This window comes from Acinonyx jubatus, chromosome D1, assembly GCF_027475565.1.
Source record: "Acinonyx jubatus isolate Ajub_Pintada_27869175 chromosome D1, VMU_Ajub_asm_v1.0, whole genome shotgun sequence".
NCBI classification, from domain to species: Eukaryota; Metazoa; Chordata; class Mammalia; order Carnivora; family Felidae; genus Acinonyx; species Acinonyx jubatus.
Window position 1 is genome coordinate 49,609,728 of NC_069390.1, and position 23,634 is coordinate 49,633,361.

At 39.2% G+C, this 23,634-nt stretch overlaps 1 protein-coding gene across 12 annotated transcripts in view; it reads left to right on the forward strand.

Annotated features, from left to right (window-relative positions):
- Positions 1-23,634, forward strand: part of RIC3 (RIC3 acetylcholine receptor chaperone) — a 65,441-nt gene that overhangs the window by 23,562 nt on the left and 18,245 nt on the right. For 6 of the 12 annotated variants that reach the window (XR_008290475.1, XM_027073222.2, XM_053203513.1 and 3 more), the window contains exons 2-5: positions 7,015-7,241; positions 8,764-8,839; positions 10,853-10,946; positions 22,547-22,695. Coding sequence is in view for 11 of the 12 variants with exons in the window: in XM_027073222.2 (XP_026929023.2) it covers positions 7,015-7,241; positions 8,764-8,839; positions 10,853-10,946; positions 22,547-22,695 (546 nt within the window). In the remaining variant the exon portion in view is untranslated. Of the gene's footprint in view, positions 1-7,014; positions 7,242-8,701; positions 8,840-9,448; positions 9,516-10,852; positions 10,947-22,546; positions 22,696-23,634 lie in introns of those variants that run through there. The other 6 variants (XM_027073220.2, XM_053203514.1, XM_053203515.1 and 3 more) reach the window with 6 other exon arrangements.

The window sequence follows — 23,634 nt, forward strand, 5'->3', positions numbered from 1 at the left end:
AAACCTCCCGGGTTCAGTTCTAAGAAATGTGGTACCAAGATCTAACACATGCGGTTGTTCCCTGTTGAGGACAGTTAATTTTATGGAAAAAACAAAGAAACAAATCTCTTCCAAATTGAGCATTCTGACCCCAGCATACCATCTCAAGAGTACCTTTGGTCACAGGTAGCAGAGGTTATAGGTCTCAAGCCTAAAAGGTCTGGGAGAATGACTCTCTTTAGAACACATACACACACACGAGGAGACACCAGGTTTTGGAAGGTGAAAATGAGTCTCATTTTTAGGTTTGACATGATAGTCATACAAAAGGACATATATACTAATGGGATTTAGAGATAAGAGGAACTTGAGAAGGAAAGGTCAGAACTAGAGCTATACATTTTGGAAATTATAATGGATCTGTGAGAATGAATGAATTTGCCAAAGGAAAAGGATAAAGAGCGAACATGTTGAAACAAAAATCTCCAGGAGAGGATTAAAGAAGAACCTATGCAAGAGACTGAGAAAGAATAGGTTGAAAGACTAGTAGTCAGTAGGAAAAGAAGAGCTCAGGAGAGTGATGTGGCAGGAAAGTTTGATAAGAATTTATTCAGATTAAGCACACATTTATTAAATGATGAGTAGTATGTGATAATCACTTTCTTGTATTTTTTTTCATGTTTATCTTTGAGAGACAGAAAGCAAGCGGGGGAGGGGCAGAGAGAGAGGGGGACAGAGGATCTGAAGCGGGCTCCGCGCTGACAGCAGAGAGCCCCATGAGGGGCTCAAACTGGTGAGATCAAGATCTGAACCGAAGTTGGATGCTTAACCCACTGAGCCACCCAGGTGCCCCCTTGCCAGAAGAGTCTTAGAGTGAGACCTGACAGGGAAAAGTTATTGGATTTGATAGTTAAGGCATAGTTGCCTTGTTTGCTGTAACTATATTGCTTGTCTGTAAATTCTTTAGAGATAGGAGCTGTTTTATTTATCATGTTAATCTCTGTGTGTGGTACATTAAGTGTTTAGTAATATGTGAAGTATTACACCAAATACAAAATAAGGATTTGCATTTCTCCAAGATATAAAACCTATTTTTACTATCTAGCCTATCTGTTCCATTGCTCCCCAATTCCTTCTCTTCCTTACCTTTGAAAAAAGTATTCCTCTACTTTCCAGTCTGCAAACCCTGTCATGTTTCCCTACTTTTTTGCCATATCACATTCAGTGTTGCTTTTTGAAACCCTATAGTTTATTTCCTTCTTATTCCCATTACTCACTCATTAACTCAGTATAAAGAAGACCATTCCAACAGAGCTGTCCAGAGGTGGCATGAACTTCCTGGGGGCAATACTGAGTTTCCTGCTTAATGGTATTCAGCAAAGTCAGGGCCTCCACTTAAGGAAGGGGAGGGTATTGAACACAGGTGGTTAGAGTAGATGACTTTTGAAAAAGCTTTATGGAGATATAATTCACATACCAGGCAATTTATCTGTTTAAAGTGTACAGTCAGTGGTTTTTAATATAGTCAGAGTTATGCAACTATCACTGCAATCAATTTTAGAACATTTATATCACCCTTCCACATACACACAAAAAACTTCATACCCATTAGCAGTCACTCTCTTTCCCCCCTCACCCTTCAGCCCTAGGCAACCACTAATCTACTTTTGTCTTCATAGATTTGCCTATTCTGGACATTTCATATTATTGGAATCATGTAATATATGGTCTTACATGACTGGCTTTCTTTTGTTTTACTTAATGTTTGCAAAGTTCATCTGTATTATAACATGTCAGTACTTCATTCTTTTTATGGCCAAATAATATTCCATTTAATGGATAATACCACATTTTACTTACCCATTCGTAAGTTGATGGACTTTTTGCTAAGTATGAAAAAGGCTGCTATGAACATTTTTGTACAAGTTATTGTGTGAACATATTCTTCTTGGGTAGATATCTAAGAGTAGGATTGCTGGGTCCTATGGAAACTTTGTTTACCCTTCTGAAGAACTGTCAGGCTGTTTTTCAAAGTGACTACACTATTGTACAGTCGCATCAGCAGAGTATGAGAGTTCAGTTTTCCTCACATCCTTGCCAACACTTTATTATCTGGGTTTTTTTTAATGTTTATTTTTGAGAGAGAGACAGACAGAGTGTGAGCAGGGGAGGGGCAGAGAGAGAGAGACACACACACAGAATCCAAAGCAGGCTTCAGGCTCTGAGCTGTCAGCACAGAGCCCAGTGTGGGGCTCAAACTTGTGAATGGCAAGATCATGACCTGAGCCAAAGTTGGACGCTTAACCAACTGAGTCACCCAGGTGCCTCTATTATCTGTTTTTTGATTATAGCATCTTAATGGGTGTAATGTAGTGAATCTAATTGTGGGTTTAATTTGCATTTCCTTGATGACTAGTGGTGGTGTACATCTTTTCGTGTGCTTATTGGCCATTTCTATATCTTCTTTGGAGAAATGTCTATTAAGAGCCTTTGACCATTTTTGATTGGATTATTTCTTATTGAGTGGTTAAGAGTTATTTATATATTTCGGATACTAGAAGCTTATCAGATCTGTGTTTTACAAATATTTGTTCCCATTCAGTGTTTTGTCTTTACTTTTTTGATGGTATCCTTTGTAGCACAAAAGTTTTAAATTGATGAAGTCCAGTTTGCCTATTTTTTCTTTGCTTGTGGTTTTGGTGTCCTGTCTAAGAAACCTAATCCAAGGTCACAAAGATTTAGGTCTATGTTTTCTTCTAAGAGTTGTATAGTTTTCTCACATTTAGGTCTTTAATCAATTTTGAGTTAATTTTTAAAAATAGTGTGAAGTAGGGGTCCAACTTTACTCTTTTGCAGGTGGATATCTATTTGTCTCCATACCATTTGTTGAAAAGACTGAAGATGATTTTTAAGACTCCTTCTGACTCTGCAGATTGTATGATGCTTTGTAGTATATTGGTTTCTGTTATTGTCTAAATAGGTGGACAGTCAAGATTTCATACAGTAGCCATCCTTTCTCCCGAGGATACACTGTGTCTAAAAATGGGGGTTGCCATTAGTCTTTTATCAGTTTCTTCTAGACTTCTCAGTTGCTTTCAGTTCTTCTTTTTTTTGTTTGTTTGTTTGTTTTTTAAGGAAACTGGTTTGCTTCTAGTCTTCTTTGACAGCTCCATTGTCTTTTCTTACTCTTGTTGCACCTAAGTACACCTATCCCACCAACACTTTTAGTATGGGAATAATTCACTCACTTAATCTTTTAATTAGCTTTTTCATTTAGGTAGTTTAGAGTTTCTTCTCAAGCCTAACTGTGGTCCAATAACAATTTCTTCTGAATGTGCCACCAACACCTGGAACTTAGTGTGTGAAAAACGTGTACCCAGTCTTCCCCTTGCCATAAACCCACCCATGGTTTTCATTCTTCTCTTCATATATTAAACTCCTAATCTTGGAGTTGTCTGACCTCTTCCCTCATTAGCTCTGTGTTCTTTTCAATATTAAATGCTGCTGATCACTTCATGCTAAGAGCCCTTGGACCTATTCCTTCCTCTTTATAGCTGTAGCCAGCACCTTAGGCCCTTGCATCTCAGAGCCTAATTACTGCCTTCTTGCTGATTTCTCACACCCTAGTTTCTCCCTGCATTAGGCCCTATACTCAAATGCTAGATTTAATCCCTCTCAGACACACTTCTCATTAAGTCATTTCCTTGATCTTAGACCCACAGTTACCAAATTTATACACCACAAGTTAGCATTTAAACCCTCCCCCTCCACTTCCCTCTCATCTCTTGTTACTTCCCCAGATGGAGCCAAACTAATTTGGTAGTTAGCCTTATTTATTCTTTGTTCTTATTTCTTTGTTCTCCTCTCTTTATTGTTGGAGGTGTTCTTCTTTCCTCCTGTTCTGCGTCTCTGCTATTCTGTGTCTCATTCTCTTCAACGATTGATCCCCTTTGACTCCTTTTTATTTTTTCTTTTGCATCCTTTTAATGCTTAGACATTTAGTTTGTCTAGTAATAAAGTCCATGATACCCTGTCCTTTTGTGGTGGTGTTTGTTTTGAATATACTACTTTTTAAAAGCATTGTTCAATGTGTGACTGTTGTTTATTGTATGTACGGGCTCTCTCCTACCTACTGAACATAATAGCTGTCCAGTAGCAGTATCTTCCTGGCTGACAGACTATAAAGGTTTTGGGGAGAGATGTACAGTGTACAGCATTGTCCTCATTTTTCAATTTTAGAAATGCAAAATAATGCCTTTTGTGCTATTACCTGATTTTAATGTTTTTTGCTTTATATGAAGTTTTGAAGCCTGTGTTCTCAGTACAGTAAAATGAAGTTCAACAAGGTATTACCACAATTACTAAATCTAGTATATTGAACACTAGCCATCTGATAAATCAGATTCTCTCAAGAGAATGGTTAGCTTCTTGAATACTGGCTAGGCATTTTTTGAAGGTGTATTATAGCCTTAGAGCCATTACTCACCACTTAATATATTAAGATCCTTGACAATTTAATAGCTACATAGTCACCAGCACTCAGAATAAGGAGTGTTAACCTGGCTTCGCTCTACTGTCCGAAGCTCTGCTTCTGTTGCTGACCTACTCTTAAAAAGCATTTCTGGCATAATTTTTATGTCCTCCAAAGTCAGTATTGGGAGGGAAAGCAGGACCATTGGAGTGGAGTAGGCTGAGAGAGGATACAAGGCAGATGGCAGCTTCCAAACCTAGTGGCTAGCTGTCTTACCTCTCTACCTGGCCACCCACCTTCTTTCTAGCCTCAGGAGCACAGTTGACTTAAAGATAGTCATCAGTTGATAGCAGCTTTTTGACATCAGGAGTGCAAGTTTCCTTTCTTATTCTTTTCTTTTTAACTCTTTATCTTCAGTCCATATAGCCATTCCCTTCCTCATTCATATGTGTCCATTCTGTGTTTTATGTCCTTACACTTACATATTTGCTAATATAGGTAGTATATATGTAGGGCATATGTAGCATAATTATGATGCCGTCAGCTTATATAATGGTATTTGCTTATTTTTTACTCAGTTTTGTGCTTTTTAAGATGTTCATGTTGCTGTAGGTACGTCTGAAGTGTGATTTCTAAAAGCTACATAGAATTCCGTATTTGTATCCACTTCACTTTGATTTTCCATTCTTCTAATTATCAAAAACAAAGTGACTTTAAGCTCCCTGCTACATTATCATCCCAGCAAATTCTCACACAGCTCTATAAAGTCTGTAATTTGCATATAGACCATCCAGAATTCCTCTGGAATTTACCCACCAGAGTGGGATCACTGGATCACATAGGACATAGACATACTTGATGTCACTAAGTACTTCATGTCACTAAGATCTCTTAGCAAAATGGTTAGATCTGTTTACCTTGTTACAGAGCATGAGAGTTCTTCCCCACCTTTGCCAACCTTTGCTGTTATCCACCATTCTAATTTTTGCCCTTCTGATTGGTGTGAACAGTGCAATCTCATTGTTTTAATTTGTATTTTACTCATTGGGTTTTCTTTGAATTTGATCATCTCTTTATTTACTTGCTAATCCTTTAAGCTTCTCTTTCTGTAGGTGCTTTCTATTGGGTTTCTTAGGATTTTTTTAATAACAAATTGTAGAAATTCCATGTCTATTTTAAATATTTAATCTCTTGCCAATTGTAGATGTTGCATAAGCTTTTCCTTGTCTGTCATCTATTTTAACTCTGTGGTGGTCTTTATTGAACAGAAATCTGTAATTTTGTTAAAATCAAGTCCAACAGTATTGTATAGTTTGTATTTTTACAGTCTGATTTATGAAGTCTTTCTGTTCTCTAGTGTTTTCTGCTCTGTAGCGTTAGCTCCTGTTGGTTTTTCCACACAAGCTTGTTTGTATTGCCTTTTGAAGAAAGGACTTACCTTTCTCATCTATGGCTCTCAGGAGCTTGGCAGTTGATGTTAATGTTTGCCCCTGATGGAGGAAAAAAATGCAAGAACATTGATGCACACTCCTTTCTCCAAGCTCTGTGCTTCCACTCATGGAACCCTGTGACCCTGTTTTTGTGCCACATGAATCCTGTCTGCTCAGTTATAGCTGATTGGAAAGGGATGCATACCTACCCAAGCTGAGTGTTCAAAATCTTCCTCCAGGGAATTTGGGACTGTGACGAGTCTGTGCTGGCCTCTTGAAGGATCTGCAAATTGAGGGGCTTGGGGGTGACTCTCTTCCTCTGTGTTCACAAAGAAGCTAAAGAAATGGTCTCCACAGAAGGGAGAATGAAGAAGATCCGCACAGAGAAACACAGGGGGAAAAAAAAAGCCTCATGGCCCCATAAAAAGGGAGATTGAAGTGGAATGTGAGAGTAGCTGTCCCAGATCCGGATGGCTTTCCGGCTTTCCAGTTTGGGTTCTCTCTTCTGAGACCAGATCACATTTCCTTTTCTGTAGTAGTTGGTGGTGGCTAACTGCTGTGACAGACTCCAAAGTGTATAATGGCTGTAACACGATTGAAGTTGATTTCTTACTCATGTAAACAAGTCCAGATGGTTCTAAGTTGGTGGGGTGGTAGCCCTGGAGGGCTCTGTGTCACACAGTTATTCATGAACCTAGATTGATGGAAGGAAGCTTTGTCATTTTCATCACATGACTTCAGAGGTCTCCCTAGATATCAGCATGAAGCCTGCAGAAGGGAAATGAATGTGGAGTTTAATACATGGAAAGTTTTATAGGCCAGGCCTTGAACCAGCACATATCACTCACATTCCTCTGGTTGGACGTCTGTCACATGGCTTCCTTTAACTGTATGGGAAGCTGAAAAATGTTACCAAGCTATGGGCCTAGAAAGGAAGGGAAAATGGGTTTGGGTGAGCGGCTAGAGATTGCCACATTATGTTTATTTTCTGTGTGATACCTCTGTATCCTTAAAATCAAGTTTCTGTTTTTTCTTAAACTTGAGTTGGCTTCTGTTACGCCTTAGTGCATGAAGTATTTTCATAATAGCAATATTTAAAATAGTAGAAGACATAAATACTGATTATTTTCTCAGGAAAGTTGGGTCGATTTCCACCTATGATGCATCATCACCAGCCACCCTCAGATGGCCAGACCCTTGGGGCTCGTTTCCAGAGGTCTCACCTCGCAGAGGCATTTGCAAAGGCCAAAGGATCAGGTGGAGGCACTGGAGGAGGAGGTAGTGGAAGAGGCCTGATGGGACAGATTATTCCAATCTATGGTTTTGGGATTTTTTTATATATACTATATATTCTATTTAAGGTAAGTGGAATCCTCTCGATCTTATTATATCAGTAAAATCCAATATCATAATAAAAATCATTGTTGGTATTAGAACTCTTTACAGTTCATAACCTTTATTAAAATCATCTTTAAGCCTTGCTTCCTCTTTATGAGGTACTTAGGATAACTGTTATTCCAGTTTTATAGAAGAGAAAATCTTCTCTCAGAGTTTAAACAGTATGCCCTAGAATTCACAACTAGAAATGCAGAATCAGGACTTGAACTTGGGTCTTCTAGTTGCTAATACAGTGAGCAATAAAGCCCTCTCCCACCCTAATTTTTTTTATTGGGTATCTTTGCAAGCTGAAAAGGCATAAAGATATTCTAAGAAGACCTTTGTTATTAGGATTAGCACAATGATTTCCAAGCAGCCACTGTGAGGCCAAATAATGACCGTACCAACACCACTTTGTCCTTCTTTCCCCTTCTAGGAGTATGAGGTGCTGTTTTTAACATCCTCTGCAGTAATTCTGAAACAAAACTGCCACATCCTGAAACTAAGCCTGCTGTTTCCTATCTCTAGGGAGACATGGTTTGGGTCCTTTAAAAACAGATTCCCAATTAAGTTCCACCTGCAGGCAGGCCTCAGCAGGTTGTGGGCCTAGAGACCGTGAAGTGGAGCAGAAGTCACGTTCTGCATCCTTTTGGGAAATCTTAAATATTCACTGTGCCCCTCTAACCAGAGTAAGAGGTGAGTTCCTTCTTGCCCAGGAACTCTGCAGGGGGCCCGAGTTGCCTCTGTAAGAACATCCCCGAGGGCTACACATCCCCTTTTTAGATGAGTGTGGGCAAGGCAGATGACCTGGAAAGAGATTGATTTTCTTTCTTTCTTTCCTCTCTTTCTTTCCTCTCTTTCTTTCCTCTCTTTCTTTCCTCTCTTTCTTTCCTCTCTTTCTTTCCTCTCTTTCTTTCCTCTCTTTCTTTCCTCTCTTTCTTTCCTCTCTTTCTTTCCTCTCTTTCTTTCCTCTCTTTCTTTCCTCTCTTTCTTTCCTCTCTTTCTTTCCTCTCTTTCTTTCCTCTCTTTCTTTCCTCTCTTTCTTTCCTCTCTTTCTTTCCTCTCTTTCTTTCCTCTTTCTTTCCTCTTTCTTTCCTCTCTTTCTTTCCTCTCTTTCTTTCCTCTCTTTCTTTCCTCTCTTTCTTTCCTCTCTTTCTTTCCTCTTTCTTTCCTCTTTCTTTCCTCTCTTTCTTTCCTCTCTTTCTTTCCTCTCTTTCTTTCCTCTCTTTCTTTCCTCTCTTTCTTTCCTCTCTTTCTTTCCTCTCTTTCTTTCCTCTCTTTTCTTTTCTTTCTTGTGCATTGATGGTTTTTCACTTGGGAACCTTCTATTGGCTCTTTCTCTCTACTGTTTTTTTTTTTTTTTTGAGATGTTTCTCTAATATTGCTGTTTGATTTCCGACTTAGTTTTTGTCTCCCAACCTTTTCTTTTTTCATTTAATATGAGGAGTTCCATGACTTTGAGTTTCTAAGCTGCTGTTGATGTGCTGTACCTCCTTCAATTCTCAGCTTTCAAAGGGGAAAACTCCTGCAGAGGATCGGAAATGCTCTACTGCCACAGCTGGAAACACCCACAGGAAAATTAGTAAGTGCTCCTTTTCAGTAGGTGGACAAGTTTTATTGAGTCAGACCGCCATAATTTAGCCAGAGGAACAGTCTGTGGATATTTCTTTAAAGCATTTCTCAGAAATTGCCCCAAATTAATCTGATGCCATTTTTACCTAAGCTCTGAAAATTCTCAAGTTTCCATATTGACGTTGGGCTTTTAAGAGAAAGAGTTATGAAAAGTACAAAACTGTCAGTTTACTTTTTTATATTAGCAAATTAATAATGCACATTTGGAATGGGTTACTTCTCATTTCCAGACTTTAGAATATTGGTAGCAGATATCTTTATTTCACAGAGAGGAAAACTAAGGAAGAGAGATCAAGCCATTGCCAAAATCAGTTGTGAGATCTAGGGACAGAGTTTAACCCTTCTGACTCATGAGACACGGTCATCATATATTTACTGACCAAGTAGAATATTCTGTGCTCTCTGGGGAAATGAAGTGTATATGGCATGGCTCTCCCTTCTAATAATTCAGAGTCTGGGATGGAGGTTAGGAAAAATAACTTGTGAAAAGTTTACTATCTGGAATGGATTTGGCAAAAGCCTTGCAGGGAATGATCTCGAGCTGGGTCCTGTTTGATAGATGAGATGACTTGAGGAAGACCCAACCTGATATAAGACGGCTGTAGGAAAGAAGGCCTGAAGAGTAGGTAGGTTATGCCATATTGTTGCAGGTTTGGAGGCCAAACTGCTTTATCCTGTGGATAATGAAGCCTCATCAGGAGTTTTTAAAAGAAAGAAGCAAAATGAAAGGAGGCTGAGCCACTGAAGCCTCTGCCCTCCGATGTAACTTCTTTTTAGATTTACTCTAGATTCTCTGTGGAAGTTGATACCCCAGTCACAGTCTGCATCCTTTTTAGAAATCTTAAATATTCAAGGAATCCTTTAAGAAAGCTTTTGTGATAACATCTAACCAACAGTGATGGTAAATGCATCAGAAAAATAATTTTGAAAAGAGCAGCAAATTCTGTATCCAGTCACATGTTTCAGTTAAAACAAAAGTAAATAAAATGAATTCCTGAGAGCAGCTGTTTTATAATGTAGCAGTTATATCTACTTTTTATTTTTCAATTTTGAATCATGCAGAAAATAAAAATGAACATTTACATGGCACAGTTCTCTAGACACTTTTCAGATGTTAACTGCATGTATAAGAATTTGTTTTAGAAGTATTAAAAGGCCTTTGAGATACTATATTTTACAGTGACCTCCTAAATATATCTCAGTAGAAGGGTACTCAGGTATGAAACAGAAAAACTGGATTGTCTGCATAATAAACAGCATTTTATTTTCCTGCTGCCTTAAAGTTCATTTCGTGTACTCATTGACTTATTTTTTTCTGATTTACTTTTAGGGTCTTAATGTTAATTTTGGTAGATAGATGTGATCTCTGTTGAACTTTATTGAGAATATTGGGAGCCACGGTTACACCATTTCACCCCAAAGGAGTCGTTTGGAAACCTTGGGCAGGGAGGTTTCAGCCCTAGCTCAAGACTTCCCTTACTGAAGAAGCATAATATTTAAACCATTATCTTCTAGATAGGTTTTCAAACTTTGGGTGCAGGTGAAATATTGCTCTTTTCAGGGTCTTAACTCCTTTTCTGAAGTACCTTGCAGGTTTGGTACTTTAACCCCCAGCATCACTTGGATTAGAAGGACTATGTTTATCTTCTTCATTTCTTCTTGGGTGACCATGTAGGGGTATTTTTTTCACTCCCAGGTATTTTCTTTAGCTGGGTCTGCTGTGTTTCTGTGTGTAAGAGAGTGATTTGTTCATTACTCCCTAAACACGAATCCTTGACGTCTCACCTCTTTGTGAGACCCTTTGTGTCCTGATGGGACCAGCTGGAGGGACTCGGAGCCTCTATTCTGAATTTCACAACCAGGTGGAATCGCAGTAGGGTGGGGCGTCCCAGCCAGCCAGTTTCAGAAAAGAGCTTTGGAGGTTGTGTATGATTGGTTCTTAAGAGTGATGCTTGTTTTTCAGCCAACTTTGAGCTTGTTCAACTGCAAGAAAAACTGAAGGAGACTGAGGAAGCCATGGAAAAATTAATCAACAGAGTGGGACCTAATGGTGAGAGGTAGGTTTTCACATAAGAGGACTCAGGCTATTTCCCATTTAGAGAATCAATTCAAAATTTTGCTTTTGATTTCTGGACGACTTACTTTCATTTTATATAATTGTTGACTTATTTGTCATTTACATATGATTTCTCACTAAGCACTTCCATTTTCATTCCATCTGCTTACCAGAGTCTCAGCTTTCAAGAGTCTGTGTTCAGTGTGTGCACATTATTGTGAGGGGCAAGTTTAGGAGCAGTGCTGCAGGGCCAAGTAGCCAGGTTCTATTGAAGATGATTTCATAGCTGTCTAATAATCTGGTTTTACTTAAAGCTATGCCCTTTTTTAATCTGCTTGAGACAGAAAAAAGAGATTACGTATCATACTTAGCACAGTATCCATCCCAAGGACACAGCTTAAGGAAAGAATCCAGGAGTCAGAATTGAAGTGTCCTTATTTCTGTCCCTATGATCAGCAAAATTTCCTTCTTGAAGCAGTATATCCAGTTGTAATCATTCACCTCCTGGAAGCATGGCATGGCCTGAAGGAGAAGTGAGGGTGCAGCCTTGGGTAGAAAACAGCTGTAGCAGGCATGTTGAGGATGCATGTGGGACTGTGGGCTTATGGCATGCATTGCTGGGATATGAACTTTTTGAGGACAGACTTAGTCTGTTTTGTTCACTGTGTTCACATAATAGATACTAAGGAAATTCTTACTGTTGAAAAATAATACTTTTGATATAAGCATTTGTATACATGTATTATCATGGTAGAAGAGTAAATCATGGCATTCTTTGCTAAGATCCTTCACTTCCTGACCTCTGTATTTAGGGTCCTGCTGAACACATCTCCTCGATTAACTGCCCATCTTCAATTGATAAATGTTTCTTGAATGAATGAATGAATGAATGAATGTGCAAAATGAAAATCCTCATCTATCCCCAGCTGACCCTACTTCACCTTTAATAGGAGCAAATGGCTCCACCATCTATTTAATTGCCCAAAGCAGAAATCAGATATTGTTCCTGAGTTCCCTTTTCCTTCACTTCTGTGTCTTACCAATCACCATGTCTTATTATTTATTCCTAGTTAATAATTCTGTCTCTGTGCAAAATATTCTAAGCTCTGCTAGGGCAGGGATTATCTGTATTATTCCCAGAGCCTAGCATAGGCCAACAGTAGGCCCTAAAAAAGTATTAGCTGAAAGGGAAGAATGAGTGAATGAATGAAAATGAATGAATGCCTTTACCTTTTTTTTTTTCTTTTTTGAGGTTGGCATACAGTGTTCTGTTAGTTTCAGTATAAACACAATGCCCACCATGATAAGTATAGTTACCACCTGTCACCATAAATCATTACAATATTGACTAAATTCTCTGTGGTGTACTTTTCATCTACATGACTTATTTATTTTATAACAAAGTTTATACCTCTTAATACCTTTACCTATTTCACCTACTCCCCCACCAGCAACCACCAGTTCTGTGTATTTGAGTCTGTTTCTGTGTTGGGTTTTGTTTTGTTTTTTTTTTGTTTTGTTTTGTTTTTTTTAAGATTCCACATGTAAGGGATATCATGGTATTTGTCTTTCTCTGACTGATTTCACTTAGCATAATAACCTTCTAGGTCCATCCATATTGTGAATGGCAAGATCCCATTCTTTTTTATGGCTTAGTAGTAACATCCCTCTGTGTGTGTGTGTGTGTGTACATATATACACACCACATCTTCTTTATTCATCCCATTGATGGACACTTGGGTTGCTTCCATGTCTTGGCTGTCGTAAATAATGCTGCAGTAAACATAGGGGTACATACTTTCTGAATTAATGGTGCTGTTTTCTTTGGGTAAGTGCCGAGTAGTGGAATTACTGGATCATATAGTGTATCTATTTTTAATTTTTTGAGGAACCTCTGTACCATCTTCCACAGTGGCTGCATCGGTGTACATTCCCACCAACAGTGCAGTAGGGTTTCTTTTTCTCTACATCCTTGCCAACATTTGTTACTTCTTTTTTAAAAAAAATTTTTTTTAATGTTTGTTTATTTTTGAGAAAGACAGAGACAGAATGCAAGTGGGTTAGGGGCAGAGAGAGAGAGGGAGACACAGAATCCAAAGCAGACTCCAGGCTCTGAGCTGTCAGCACAGAGCCTGACGCAAGGCTCGAACTCACGAGCTGTGAGATCATGACCTGAGCCCAAGTCGGATGCTCAACCAACTGAGCCACCCAGGTGCCCCGACGCTTGTTATTTCTTATCTTTTTGATTCTAGCCATTCTGACAGGTGTAAGGTGATACCTTATTGTGGTTTTGATTTGTATTTCCCTGATGATTAGTGATGTTGAGCATCTTTTCATACATCTGTTGGCCATCTGTATATCTTCCTTGGGAAGATACCTGTTCAGGTCCTCTGCCTATTTTAAATGGGTTGTTTGTTGGTGGTGGGGAAGTGGTTTGGTGTTGAGTTGTAAAAGTTCTTTATATATTTTAGATATTAACTCATTGGAAATATCATTTGTAAATATCTTCTCCCATTCAGTAGGTTGCTTTTTCATTTTGTTGATGATTTCCTTTGCTGTGCAAAAGCTTTTTATTTTAGGGTAGTCCTGATAGTTTATTTTTGCTGTTGTTTTCCTTGCCTGAGGAGATCTATCTAGAAGAAAGTCACCAAGGCTGATGTCAAAGTGATTACTGCCTATGTTCTAGGAGTTTATGGTTTCAGGTCTCACATGTAGGTCTTTAATCCGTTTTGAGTTTGTTTTTTGTGTATGATATAAGAAAGTGGTCCAGCTTTATTCTTTTGCATGTAGCTCTCCAGTTTTCCCAACACCATTGATTGAAGACTGTATTTTTTCCGTTGTATATTCTTGCCTCGTTTGTCATCATAGAGTAATTGACCACATAGGTGTGGGGGTTTTTTCTGGGATTTCTATCCTCTTCCATTTATCTATATGTCTATTTTTGTGCCAGTACATACTGTACCATAGTGGATAACTACAACTTTGTAGTTTATCTTGAAATCTGGGATTGTGCTACCTTGAGCTTTGTTCTTCCTTTTCAAGATTGCTTTGGCTGTTTGGGGTGTTTTGTGGTTCTATTCAGATTTTTATATTCTAGTTCTGTGAAAATGCCATTGGTGTTTTGTTCTTTAAAAAAATTTTTTTTTTAACACTTATGTATTTTTGAGAGACGGGCATGAGTGGGGGATGGGCAGAGAGAGAGGGAAACACAGAATCTGAAGCAGGCTCCAGGCTCTGGGCTGCCAGCACAGAGCCGGACACAGGCTCCAGGCTTGAACTCAAGGACCAAACCATGAGATCATGACCTGAGCTGAAGTCAGACGCTCAACCGACTGAGCCACCCAGGCGCCCCGCAGTTGGTGTTTTGATAGAGATTGCATTGAATCTGTAGGTTGCTTTGGGTAGTATAGACATTTTAACAATATTCTTCCAGTTGGTGACTGTGGTATATCTTTCCATTTGTTTGTATTGTCTTCAGTTTCTTTCATTGGTGTCTTATAGGCTGTAGAGTATAGGTCTTTCACCTTATTTATGAAAGGGAGATATATGCAAAATGATCCCCAAAGGCCTGAGGTGACATAAGATCGAAGAGGAAGGATGAGGAATCCAGATGCCAATAAATGGTTTATTAAAAGGACCTATGAGCAGAAGTGTGTTGTGGGTGGCTGCAAAATGAGTAGATCTCCACAACCCACTTCCCATAAGACCTGCTTTTATAGCCCTGGAGATTGGGCAGTATTTCTGGGAGAACTGGGAAGAAATGTTTCAGAATCACAGTCCTATCTCCAGAGAAGATTCAAGGATTTTATACCCCAAGGGTCTACTTAAGGGTGTGTCCAAACAAAAAGAATATGTGTGTGAGGGTAGTGCTGTACTGAAGAAGGCTTCAGGTCACAGAGTGGTCATCATGGTGGGTTTGTACAAGATGGTGTTAGTCTTGTTCACACACACTTCCTTCCTTAAATGTATTCCTCGGTGGAATAAATTTATTCCTGGGTAGCTCAGTTGGTTAAGCATCTGGCTCTTGGTTTTGGCTCAGGTCACAATCTCACAGTTCGTGGGTTCGAGCCCTGTGTTGGGATTCGTGGGATTCTTTCTGCCTCTCTCTCTGCCCCCTCCCCTGCTCTCATTCTCTCTCTGTCTCTGTCTCTCTCTCAAAATAAACAAATAATTAAATATATTTTTTAAAATTTATTTCTCTTTTATTCTTTTTGGTGCAATCGTACATTTTATTTTTCTTTCTGCTACTTCATTATTAGTATATAGAAATGCAGGTTTCTATAAAACAGATTTCTGTATGTTTTGTGTCTTGCAGCTTTACTGAATTCATTTATTAGGTGTAATAGTTTTTTGGTGGCGTCTTCAGGGTTTACTGTATATAGTATGTCATTTGCAAATAATGACAGTTTTACTTTTTCCTTACCAGTTTGGATGCCTTCTATTTATTTTTGTCTGATTGTTGAGGCTAGGACTTCCAGTACTATGTTGAAAATAAGGGGCAAGAGTGAACATCCTTGTCTTGTTCCTGATCTTAGAGGAAAAGCTTCCACTTTTTCACCATTGGGTATGATGTTAGGTGTAGGTTCATCCTGTATAGCCTTTATTATGTTGAGGTATGTTCCCTCCAAGCCCACTTTGCTGAGAGTTTATCGTGAATAGATGTTGAATTTTGTCAAATGTTTTTTCTGCATCTATTGAGATGATCATGTGGTTTTAATCCTTTGTTTTGTTAATGTGATGTATATGTTGATTGATTTGTGGATACTGAACCATCCTGCATCCCTGGAATAAATCCCACTTGATCATAGTGAATGATACTTTTAAAGTATGGTTGGATTTGGTTTGCTAATATTTTGTTGAAGTTTTTGCATCTTTGCTCATCAGGGATCTTGCCCTGAGCCTTGACTTTTGACATAGATCAGGACTGTCCTGTGTGGTATCTCATGTGGTTTCCTCTTCTCTAATTTTGCCTCTCTTTGATTCGCTTTCTCTTCCAAACAAATGGATTATCTTTTTTTCTCTTAACCCTTTAACGGGTTCCTATTGCTCTTGTTAAAGTACATAATCTTTAACCTGGCTTAAATGGTGTGGGTGACATGACTCTACCTACCTTTGTTGCTTTCTCCATCACTCCCTCTGTGTTCCAGCCACAACGACTACTTGCTTTTCCTCTAAAATACTGATCTGCTTTTGCTTCTAGGACTTTGCATATACTTTTCTCCTTTATTGAATGTCTCCCTGACCCCTATCCCATATATCCTCATTTTTAACTCTCTCTTGTAGGTCTCAACTTAGACATCATTTTTTCTCAGCATCCCTGAACCTCAAACTCAGACATCCCTCTGGCGTGCTCCCATGCCACCTAGGTTTGCTGAATATATTAAGCATCCTATTACTTTCTGATCTTCCATTAACGTTTCTGTCCTCCCTAATGCCCTATAACCTTCTTGAAGACAGGAAATTTTTATTGTTCAAATTTTTATTCCTAGTGCTGGTGCACTGACAATGTCAGTATATGTTGAAAGAATGAATGAGGTAGATATAAAGAAAGTACTTTAAGTAAAGCAGGCCATTTCAGCAATAATAAGAATATCTTCTTTGGCACCTAGCTTGATTTGTTCTGTGCAGCCCTGTGTGGTTGTCAATGGCAGGTATTATTTTCTCTATAAGGAACTATATCTCAGGCAACTATACTCCAGGGATGTATATTAGTTTTCTATGGCCACTGTGACAAATGACCACAAACAATGCCTTAAAACCACACACAATTATTATTTCACAGTTCTCTATGTTAGAAGTCTTAAACTGGGCTAAAATCAAGGTGGCAGGACTGCATTTCCTTCTGGAGGCTCTGGGGGAAAATCCATTTCCTTGTCTTTTTCAGCGTTTAGAGACCACATTCCTTGGCTCAGTGGACCTTTTCTTTCATCTTCAAGGCCAGCGATAGTGGGTTGAGACCTTCTTACATCATATTACTCTGACCTCTTCTGCCTCTGTCCTCCATCTTTAAGGACCCCTTATAATTACATTGTGCCTTCTCAGGAAACCCAGGATAATCTCTGTATTTTAAGGCCAGCTGATTTGCAACCTGAATTCTATCTGCAACCATAAGTCTCCTGATCTATAAAGTAGTATCATTTTAGGTTCCAGGGTTAGGATGTGGACTTATTTGGGGAGTGGAGAAGGGAACATCATTCTGTCTACCACAGAAGCTCTATGGAAAAGAAATAATTTGTATAAGCCTTTATAGGATGAAAGGATTTCCACAGGCAGGGTTCGGGGGGTGGGAATGTTTCAGAGTGAGAGGGTGGCATAAGCAGCAAACAAGGTGAAAGAGTCAAGACATGGTTTTGGAATAGCATGTAGTCCTAGGTAACTAGAGTGGAGAACATCAGGGCTGCGGTAAATGGGTAGGGAGGTAAGTAAGGGGAGAAGAAATTAGAAAAGTAAACTAGGCCCAGACTGGAAGGCCCTGAATGGTAGGCTGAGAAATTTGGAATTCTGTCTTTATAGTGGAATGCCTCTGAAGGCTTTTGAAGAGAAATGTCATGATCTTCTGTGCTTTAGAAAAGTAATTCTTCTAGTGATATGTAGAGTGACTACATGTTAGAAGGTTACTGAAAAAGTTCTAGCAAAAGGTAATAAACAGGCCAGTGAGGGTGGAAATGGGCCAAATTAAGGGGACTTGATGGAGGGGGAAAAAGTCCTAGGCTGGGGGCACCTGACTGGCTCAGTCAGAAGAGCATGTGACTCTTGATCTCAGGGTTGTGAATTCGAGCCCCATGTTGGGTATAGACGTTACATAAATAAATGAGTGAATAAAAACTTTAAAAAAAAAAATCACACGCTGTTTTCAGGGTTTCCTTTATAGCAAACAGCCAACTCTGGGTAGCAAAAACTTGGAGAAGGTGACAGAATTTATTGGAAAAGTATGGGGTAGGTCACAATATCAAAAAAATAGCTGAAGATCCAGGTTTTAGAGTGGGAACCAGAGCAGCTCTGGGGATTTAGAGGAAGGAACAAATGGACAGTCTCTTCAAGGACTGATGCTAGAATGAATTAATATGAAAAGTTTTCAGATCTGGCTTTGCTGCATTCAAGACCGAGTCTTAGGAGAAAGTACAGTTACCCTAACTTGGATCCTGTATATATCACTGAATCAGTCACTGCAACCAAGGGATGGAGTGTGATGATTGTCTGTGGGCCATGTGGCCACCCTTGAAGGGGAGAGGTGAGGGGATGCATAGCTTCATTGTAACCTTTGCGCTATGAGCAGAAAAGGAATTTGTTCCCCCAAAGGAAAACTAGGTAAGAGCAGTGAAGGAGAAGAAAGAACTAAAGATGAGTTGGGAGGACTTATAGCCCAAACTATATGGAAGGTTATGATATCAACCAAGATAAAAACACAGAAGAGGAGAAAGAAGATGAGACTTTGGGATTGAGATCATGAGTTCAGCTTTGAATTTGGTTGAGGTGCCATCAGAACATGTTATGTATGATCTACAACAACAATAGGAAACTTGGGTATTGAAGTCAGGAACAATGACACAAATTTGGAGGTCATTTGGTTGGAGGTAAGAGTAAGGGCCATGGGGAAAGATGAGATCAGATTCGTAAGGCGCATCATATTGTGTGGCAGTAGCCTGGAGTCTTTTGCTGGTCTGAATTCTGTTCTAGTCCTGAATGGTGTTATAAGAAACTGTTTCATTCTCTCCATGCTTTCCTTTTGGATTCAGAATTTGATGGCTCCTCTGATTTTATGAAACTTAAAAGTTCCAACTTGAACTTCCATTTTTCTAGCATCTTAGAATCTGCCATTCCCAACTTCTCCAAACCTGGCTGCTCATGCAGCTTTTCCTTATCCTGGGCCAACTAGGACCTGGAAGAGTGAATTTAAGGTTAACTTCATTAACGGCAAGACCTCTAAGTGGAAATGCCTAGATGATACTGGTTTTCATGTGAAAAGTCAAGATTAGAGGTAGAGTTTGGGCATCATCTATGTAGAGGTGGTGGTTTAATTTGTGATACTGGGTTAGCTTCCTGAAGGCATGACTATAAGAATGAAATGAGAGCCCAAGGATCGATCCCTCAGGAAAACCATGTGTTTAGGAGGTGGATGGGGGAAAGTGAGCCAGGATCAGAGATCCAAGGGATGGTTAAAAGAAGTGGGAGGAATTACGAATGTCTCAATGGCCAAGGGAAGAGAACATTTCAAGGAAAGGATAGTTCACAGTACAGAGAAGTCGAGAAGAATGAGATGTGAAGAAAAGATTCTTGGACTTGAGTAAAGTATCATTGATTATTTTCACAAGTTGTGGTAAAATGATGGAGTGGAAGCCAGATTTCTAGAAGATGGGAGAAAATGCATGGTAAGGAAATGGGGACCAATTAAACTAACACATATTTATTGAGCACTTGCAATGTTCATGGCACTGTGCCTACACCATCCTGAACTTATCAGTGCCTTCCATGACTATCAAACCAAATTGAGACAATGAGGAATCTATGAAAACATTCATTACATAAATTCAGAAGATGTAAGGTGGGCCATGATTAATTGCCTAATACATGATATGTACAATAGGAATATATTTGTTCAGAGGTAAAAGAGGATGCTTTAACTTAGATTCTGAGAATGTTTCACTTGCCTGTTTCTGCTTCTAGCCTAGCAATTCCTTTTAAAATTAGGGGTTCTGGTTTTCTAGGAGTTAGGAAACATAGTCCAGATTGTTTCATTAAGTAAAAACCAAAATGCCCTGGGGACAGTCCAGAGAAGTAACATGTGCAGCCCAAGAGTAAGAGCTTTGTGATAAACACATAGGCTTTTTTTTTTCTTCCAAGTTTTTATTTAAATTCCAGTTAGTTAACATACAGTGTAGTATTAGTTTCAGGTCTAAGACTTAGTGATTCATCACTTAACATAGAAAACCCAGTGCTCATTACAAGTGCCCTCCTTAGTACACATCACCCATTCAACCCATCCTCCCATCCATCTCCTCTCCAGCAACTCTCAGTTCTCTATACTTAAGAATCTGTTTTATGGTTTGCCTCTCCTTGCCTCACCATGTTCCTCTGTGTCTTAAATTCCACATGTGAGTGAAATCGTATGGTATTTGTCTCTCTGACTTACTTTGCTTAGCATAATACTCTCTAACTGCATCCATGTTGTAAATGGCAAGATTTTATTCTTTTTATGGCTGAATCATATTCCATTATATACATATACCACATCTTCTTTATTCATCAGTTGATGGACATTTGAGCTCTTTCCATAATTTGGTTATTGTTGATAGCGCTGCTATAAACATCAGGGTGCATGTATCAGTATTTTTGTATCCTTTGGGTAAATACCTAGTAGTACAGTTGCTGGATCATAGGGTAGTTCTATTTTTAACCTTTTGAGGACTCTCCATACTGTCCTCCAGAGAGGCTGCACCAGTTTGCATTCCCACCGACAGTGCAAGAGGGTTCTCCTTTCTGTGCATCCTCACCAACATCTTTTGTTTCCTGTGTAGCTAATTTTAGCCATTCTAACAGGTGTGAGGTGGTATTTCATTGTAGTTTTGATTTGTATTTTTCTTAGAATGAGTGATGTTGAGCATCTTTTCATGTGTCTGTTGGCCATCTGTACGTTGTCTTTGGAAAAATGTTTTTTCATGTCTTCTGCCCATTTTTTAACTGCGTTATTTGTTTTTGGGGTGTTGAGTTTTATAAGTTCTTTATATATTTTTAATACTAGCACATAAGCTCTCTTAGCTAGGGGTGCCCTAGCTGCCCCAGATGCCCCCCACAGACGGGGGCATCTTGTTTTAATAGTAAGAATTAGGAGTTATGTAGAGCTGATGAGCAGTTGTGACAAGTCAGGACTCCTGTACTGATAGGAGGAATAGAGCTGTAAGAGGCCCAATAAATGTAAGATTTTAGCTGAATATGTAACAGACAGGCTTCTTCAGTTCATGGCTTTGAGGCCATTTAGTGTGGAAAAAGTAGAGCTCATGGTGGTTTTGTTTTCCTCCCACTGAGGTCTGTGAAAATGTTGCACCGTCAGTTACCATCTTTTTTTTAAATTTTTTAATTTTTTTTATTTTTATTTATTTTTTTCAATATATGAAGTTTATTGTCAAATTGGTTTCCATACAACACCCAGTGCTCATCCCAAAAGGTGCCCTCCTCAATACCCATCACCCACCCTCCCCTCCCTCCCACCCCCCATCAACCCTCAGTTTGTTCTGTTTTTAAGAGTCTCTTATGCTTCAGCTCTCTTCCACTCTAACCTCTTTTTTTTTTTTTCCTTCCCCTCCCCCATGGGTTTCTGTTAAGTCTCTCAGGATCCATCTTAACACTGGAGGGAGAAACACTTTTTTCCTGTTAGTCATTAAGGTTTAAGTTTGTTACACTAAGGATAAAAACACAGGCTTCAGACTAGCTGATTAGAAAAATTGATGGCACCTCCATGAGGCCAGTATTGAATGTCATTTTTCCTTCAGGAGTGTTATATGGCCTCTGAATGTTCTGGATTTTTAAGAAGAGAATAAGTAGCTTCTGTTAAATCCTGCTTAATACCGGTCCCAAACCAGTTCTCCATCTTCCAAGTAGAACCTTGTCTGCCTATGAGTGTGATGCAGTGCTTCTGTCTCAAAGAAAATAGTCCTGCCTTTATCCTTGAGCCTCATCTTATTTTTACAGACATGTACCTAGAACCGTCCAGTTAAATTGGGACTCAAATCCAGGTTTTCTAAACTGGAGCTCGAGCACTATGCTTTAAGAATTGCATAGAGGGGTGCCTGGTTTGCTCAGCTGGTTGATGTCCAACTCTTGGTTTCAGCTCAGCTCATGATCTCACAGTTGATGAGTTTGAGCCCCACATCAAGCTCTCTGCTGACAGCATGGAGCCTGCTTGGGATTCTCTCTCTTCCTCTCTCTCTCTCTCTCTCTCTCTCTCTCTCTCTCTCTCAATAAACTTTAAAAAAAAATCGTATAGAATGCTATCAGAAGTCAGGGGACTTCAGTCATAGTTCAAGTGCTGACATTAACTAGACATAAGAATAAATGTGGAATCCCCCTCTGTGGGCTTCAGTTTCTCTGGTCTAGGTGATTTGATTCAGAATGACCTAACTCTGAAATGTTAGGGCATATCTTTATTTCTGCACAAATAGATGCAGCCTGGTGATTCCAGCCTAGTAGCATATTTTTCCCTAGTTAAGGCTGATGGGCCAGCATATTTTCTTCTAATGACCTTGCTTCAAAGAAAAGTGGCTTGTAGTAAATGGGTAATAAGAGTAATGGTGAAATTTCTTAGAGATTGAACTGAAACTGAAAGCTGAAACATCTGGGTCTGGTCCCAGTATTGACCATAATTCATTGTGAGACCTTGAGCAAACACTTGATCTTTTCTGGGCCTTAGTGTCTGCATTTGTAAAATCAGAACACTGAACTAACATACCTAGTCATCAGCTATGCAATTCCATAATCAATTCCTAGAATACTTATCTGTTGCTGTTGGACTTCCTATTCTAGGATCCAGACAGATCATAGTATTGTCTATATTCATTGCCCAGCAGTATTTACCATTAAATGGCTGGGTTGTCTGATATTTCTAAGCAGAGCACAGACTGTGACTTCTGACCAAGAAAAACGTTTGCTGCATCAGCTCCGAGAAATCACCAGGGTCATGAAAGAAGGAAAATTCACTGACAGACCCACTCCAGAGAAAGAAGCTGAGGAAGCCCCTTACATGGAAGACTGGGAAGGTAAACAATGTCTTATCATTTCTTGGTTAGCTGTCAGCCCAGAAAAGAGCTCTTAGAAATTTTTAAAAAATATAACGTAGGGGTGCCTGGGTGGCTCAGTCAGTTGAGTGTCCAACTCTTGATTTCGGCTCAGGTCATGATCTCATAGTTAAGTGGGTTTGAGCCCCAGCATCGGGCTCTGTGCGGACAGTGTGAAGCCTGCTTAGGATTCTCTCTCTCCCTCTCTCTCTCCCTGCCCCTACCCAGCTTGTACTCTTTGTCTCTCTGAAAGTAAATAATAAATGAAAACCTAAAAAAACATAAAATGTAAATACAATAAAATTCACCAGTTTTAAATGTGTGGTTGGATGAGTTTTGACAAATGTGTCAAGTGGTATGATTATACCACAATCGTGATAACGTTAACATCTTCTCAGTAAGTTCCCTCCCCCTTGGCAACTAATCCCTTACTCTGCCCTGGCAACAACTTAACCACTTTCTGTTCCTACAGTTTTACCTTTTCTATATAAATGGGTCATATCGCACATGTGCTTTTGTTTCTGGCTTCTTTGATTTAGCATAATGCTTTAGAGATTCACATGTTGAGTGTATCAGCACTTTTTTAAATTGCTGAGTAGTATTCTGTTACACGGATATACTGTGGTTTGTTTCTCCAGGCACTAGTGTAGGAACATATGGGTTGTTTCCAGCTTTGAGCTGCTATGAATCAAGCTGCTATCAACTTCTACATACAAGTCTGTGGACGTATGTTTTTATTCCTTTTAAGTATATACCCAGGAATTAGGTTTCTGGGTTTTTATTTAAAAAGTTAAGTGTGTATTGAACATTTTTAGAAACTGTCAACCTGCTTTCCATAATAGCTTCGCCATTTTGCCTTCGGCCAGCAACGTATGAGTATTGTAGTTACTCCGCATCCTTGGTAACACTTGGTATTGTCAG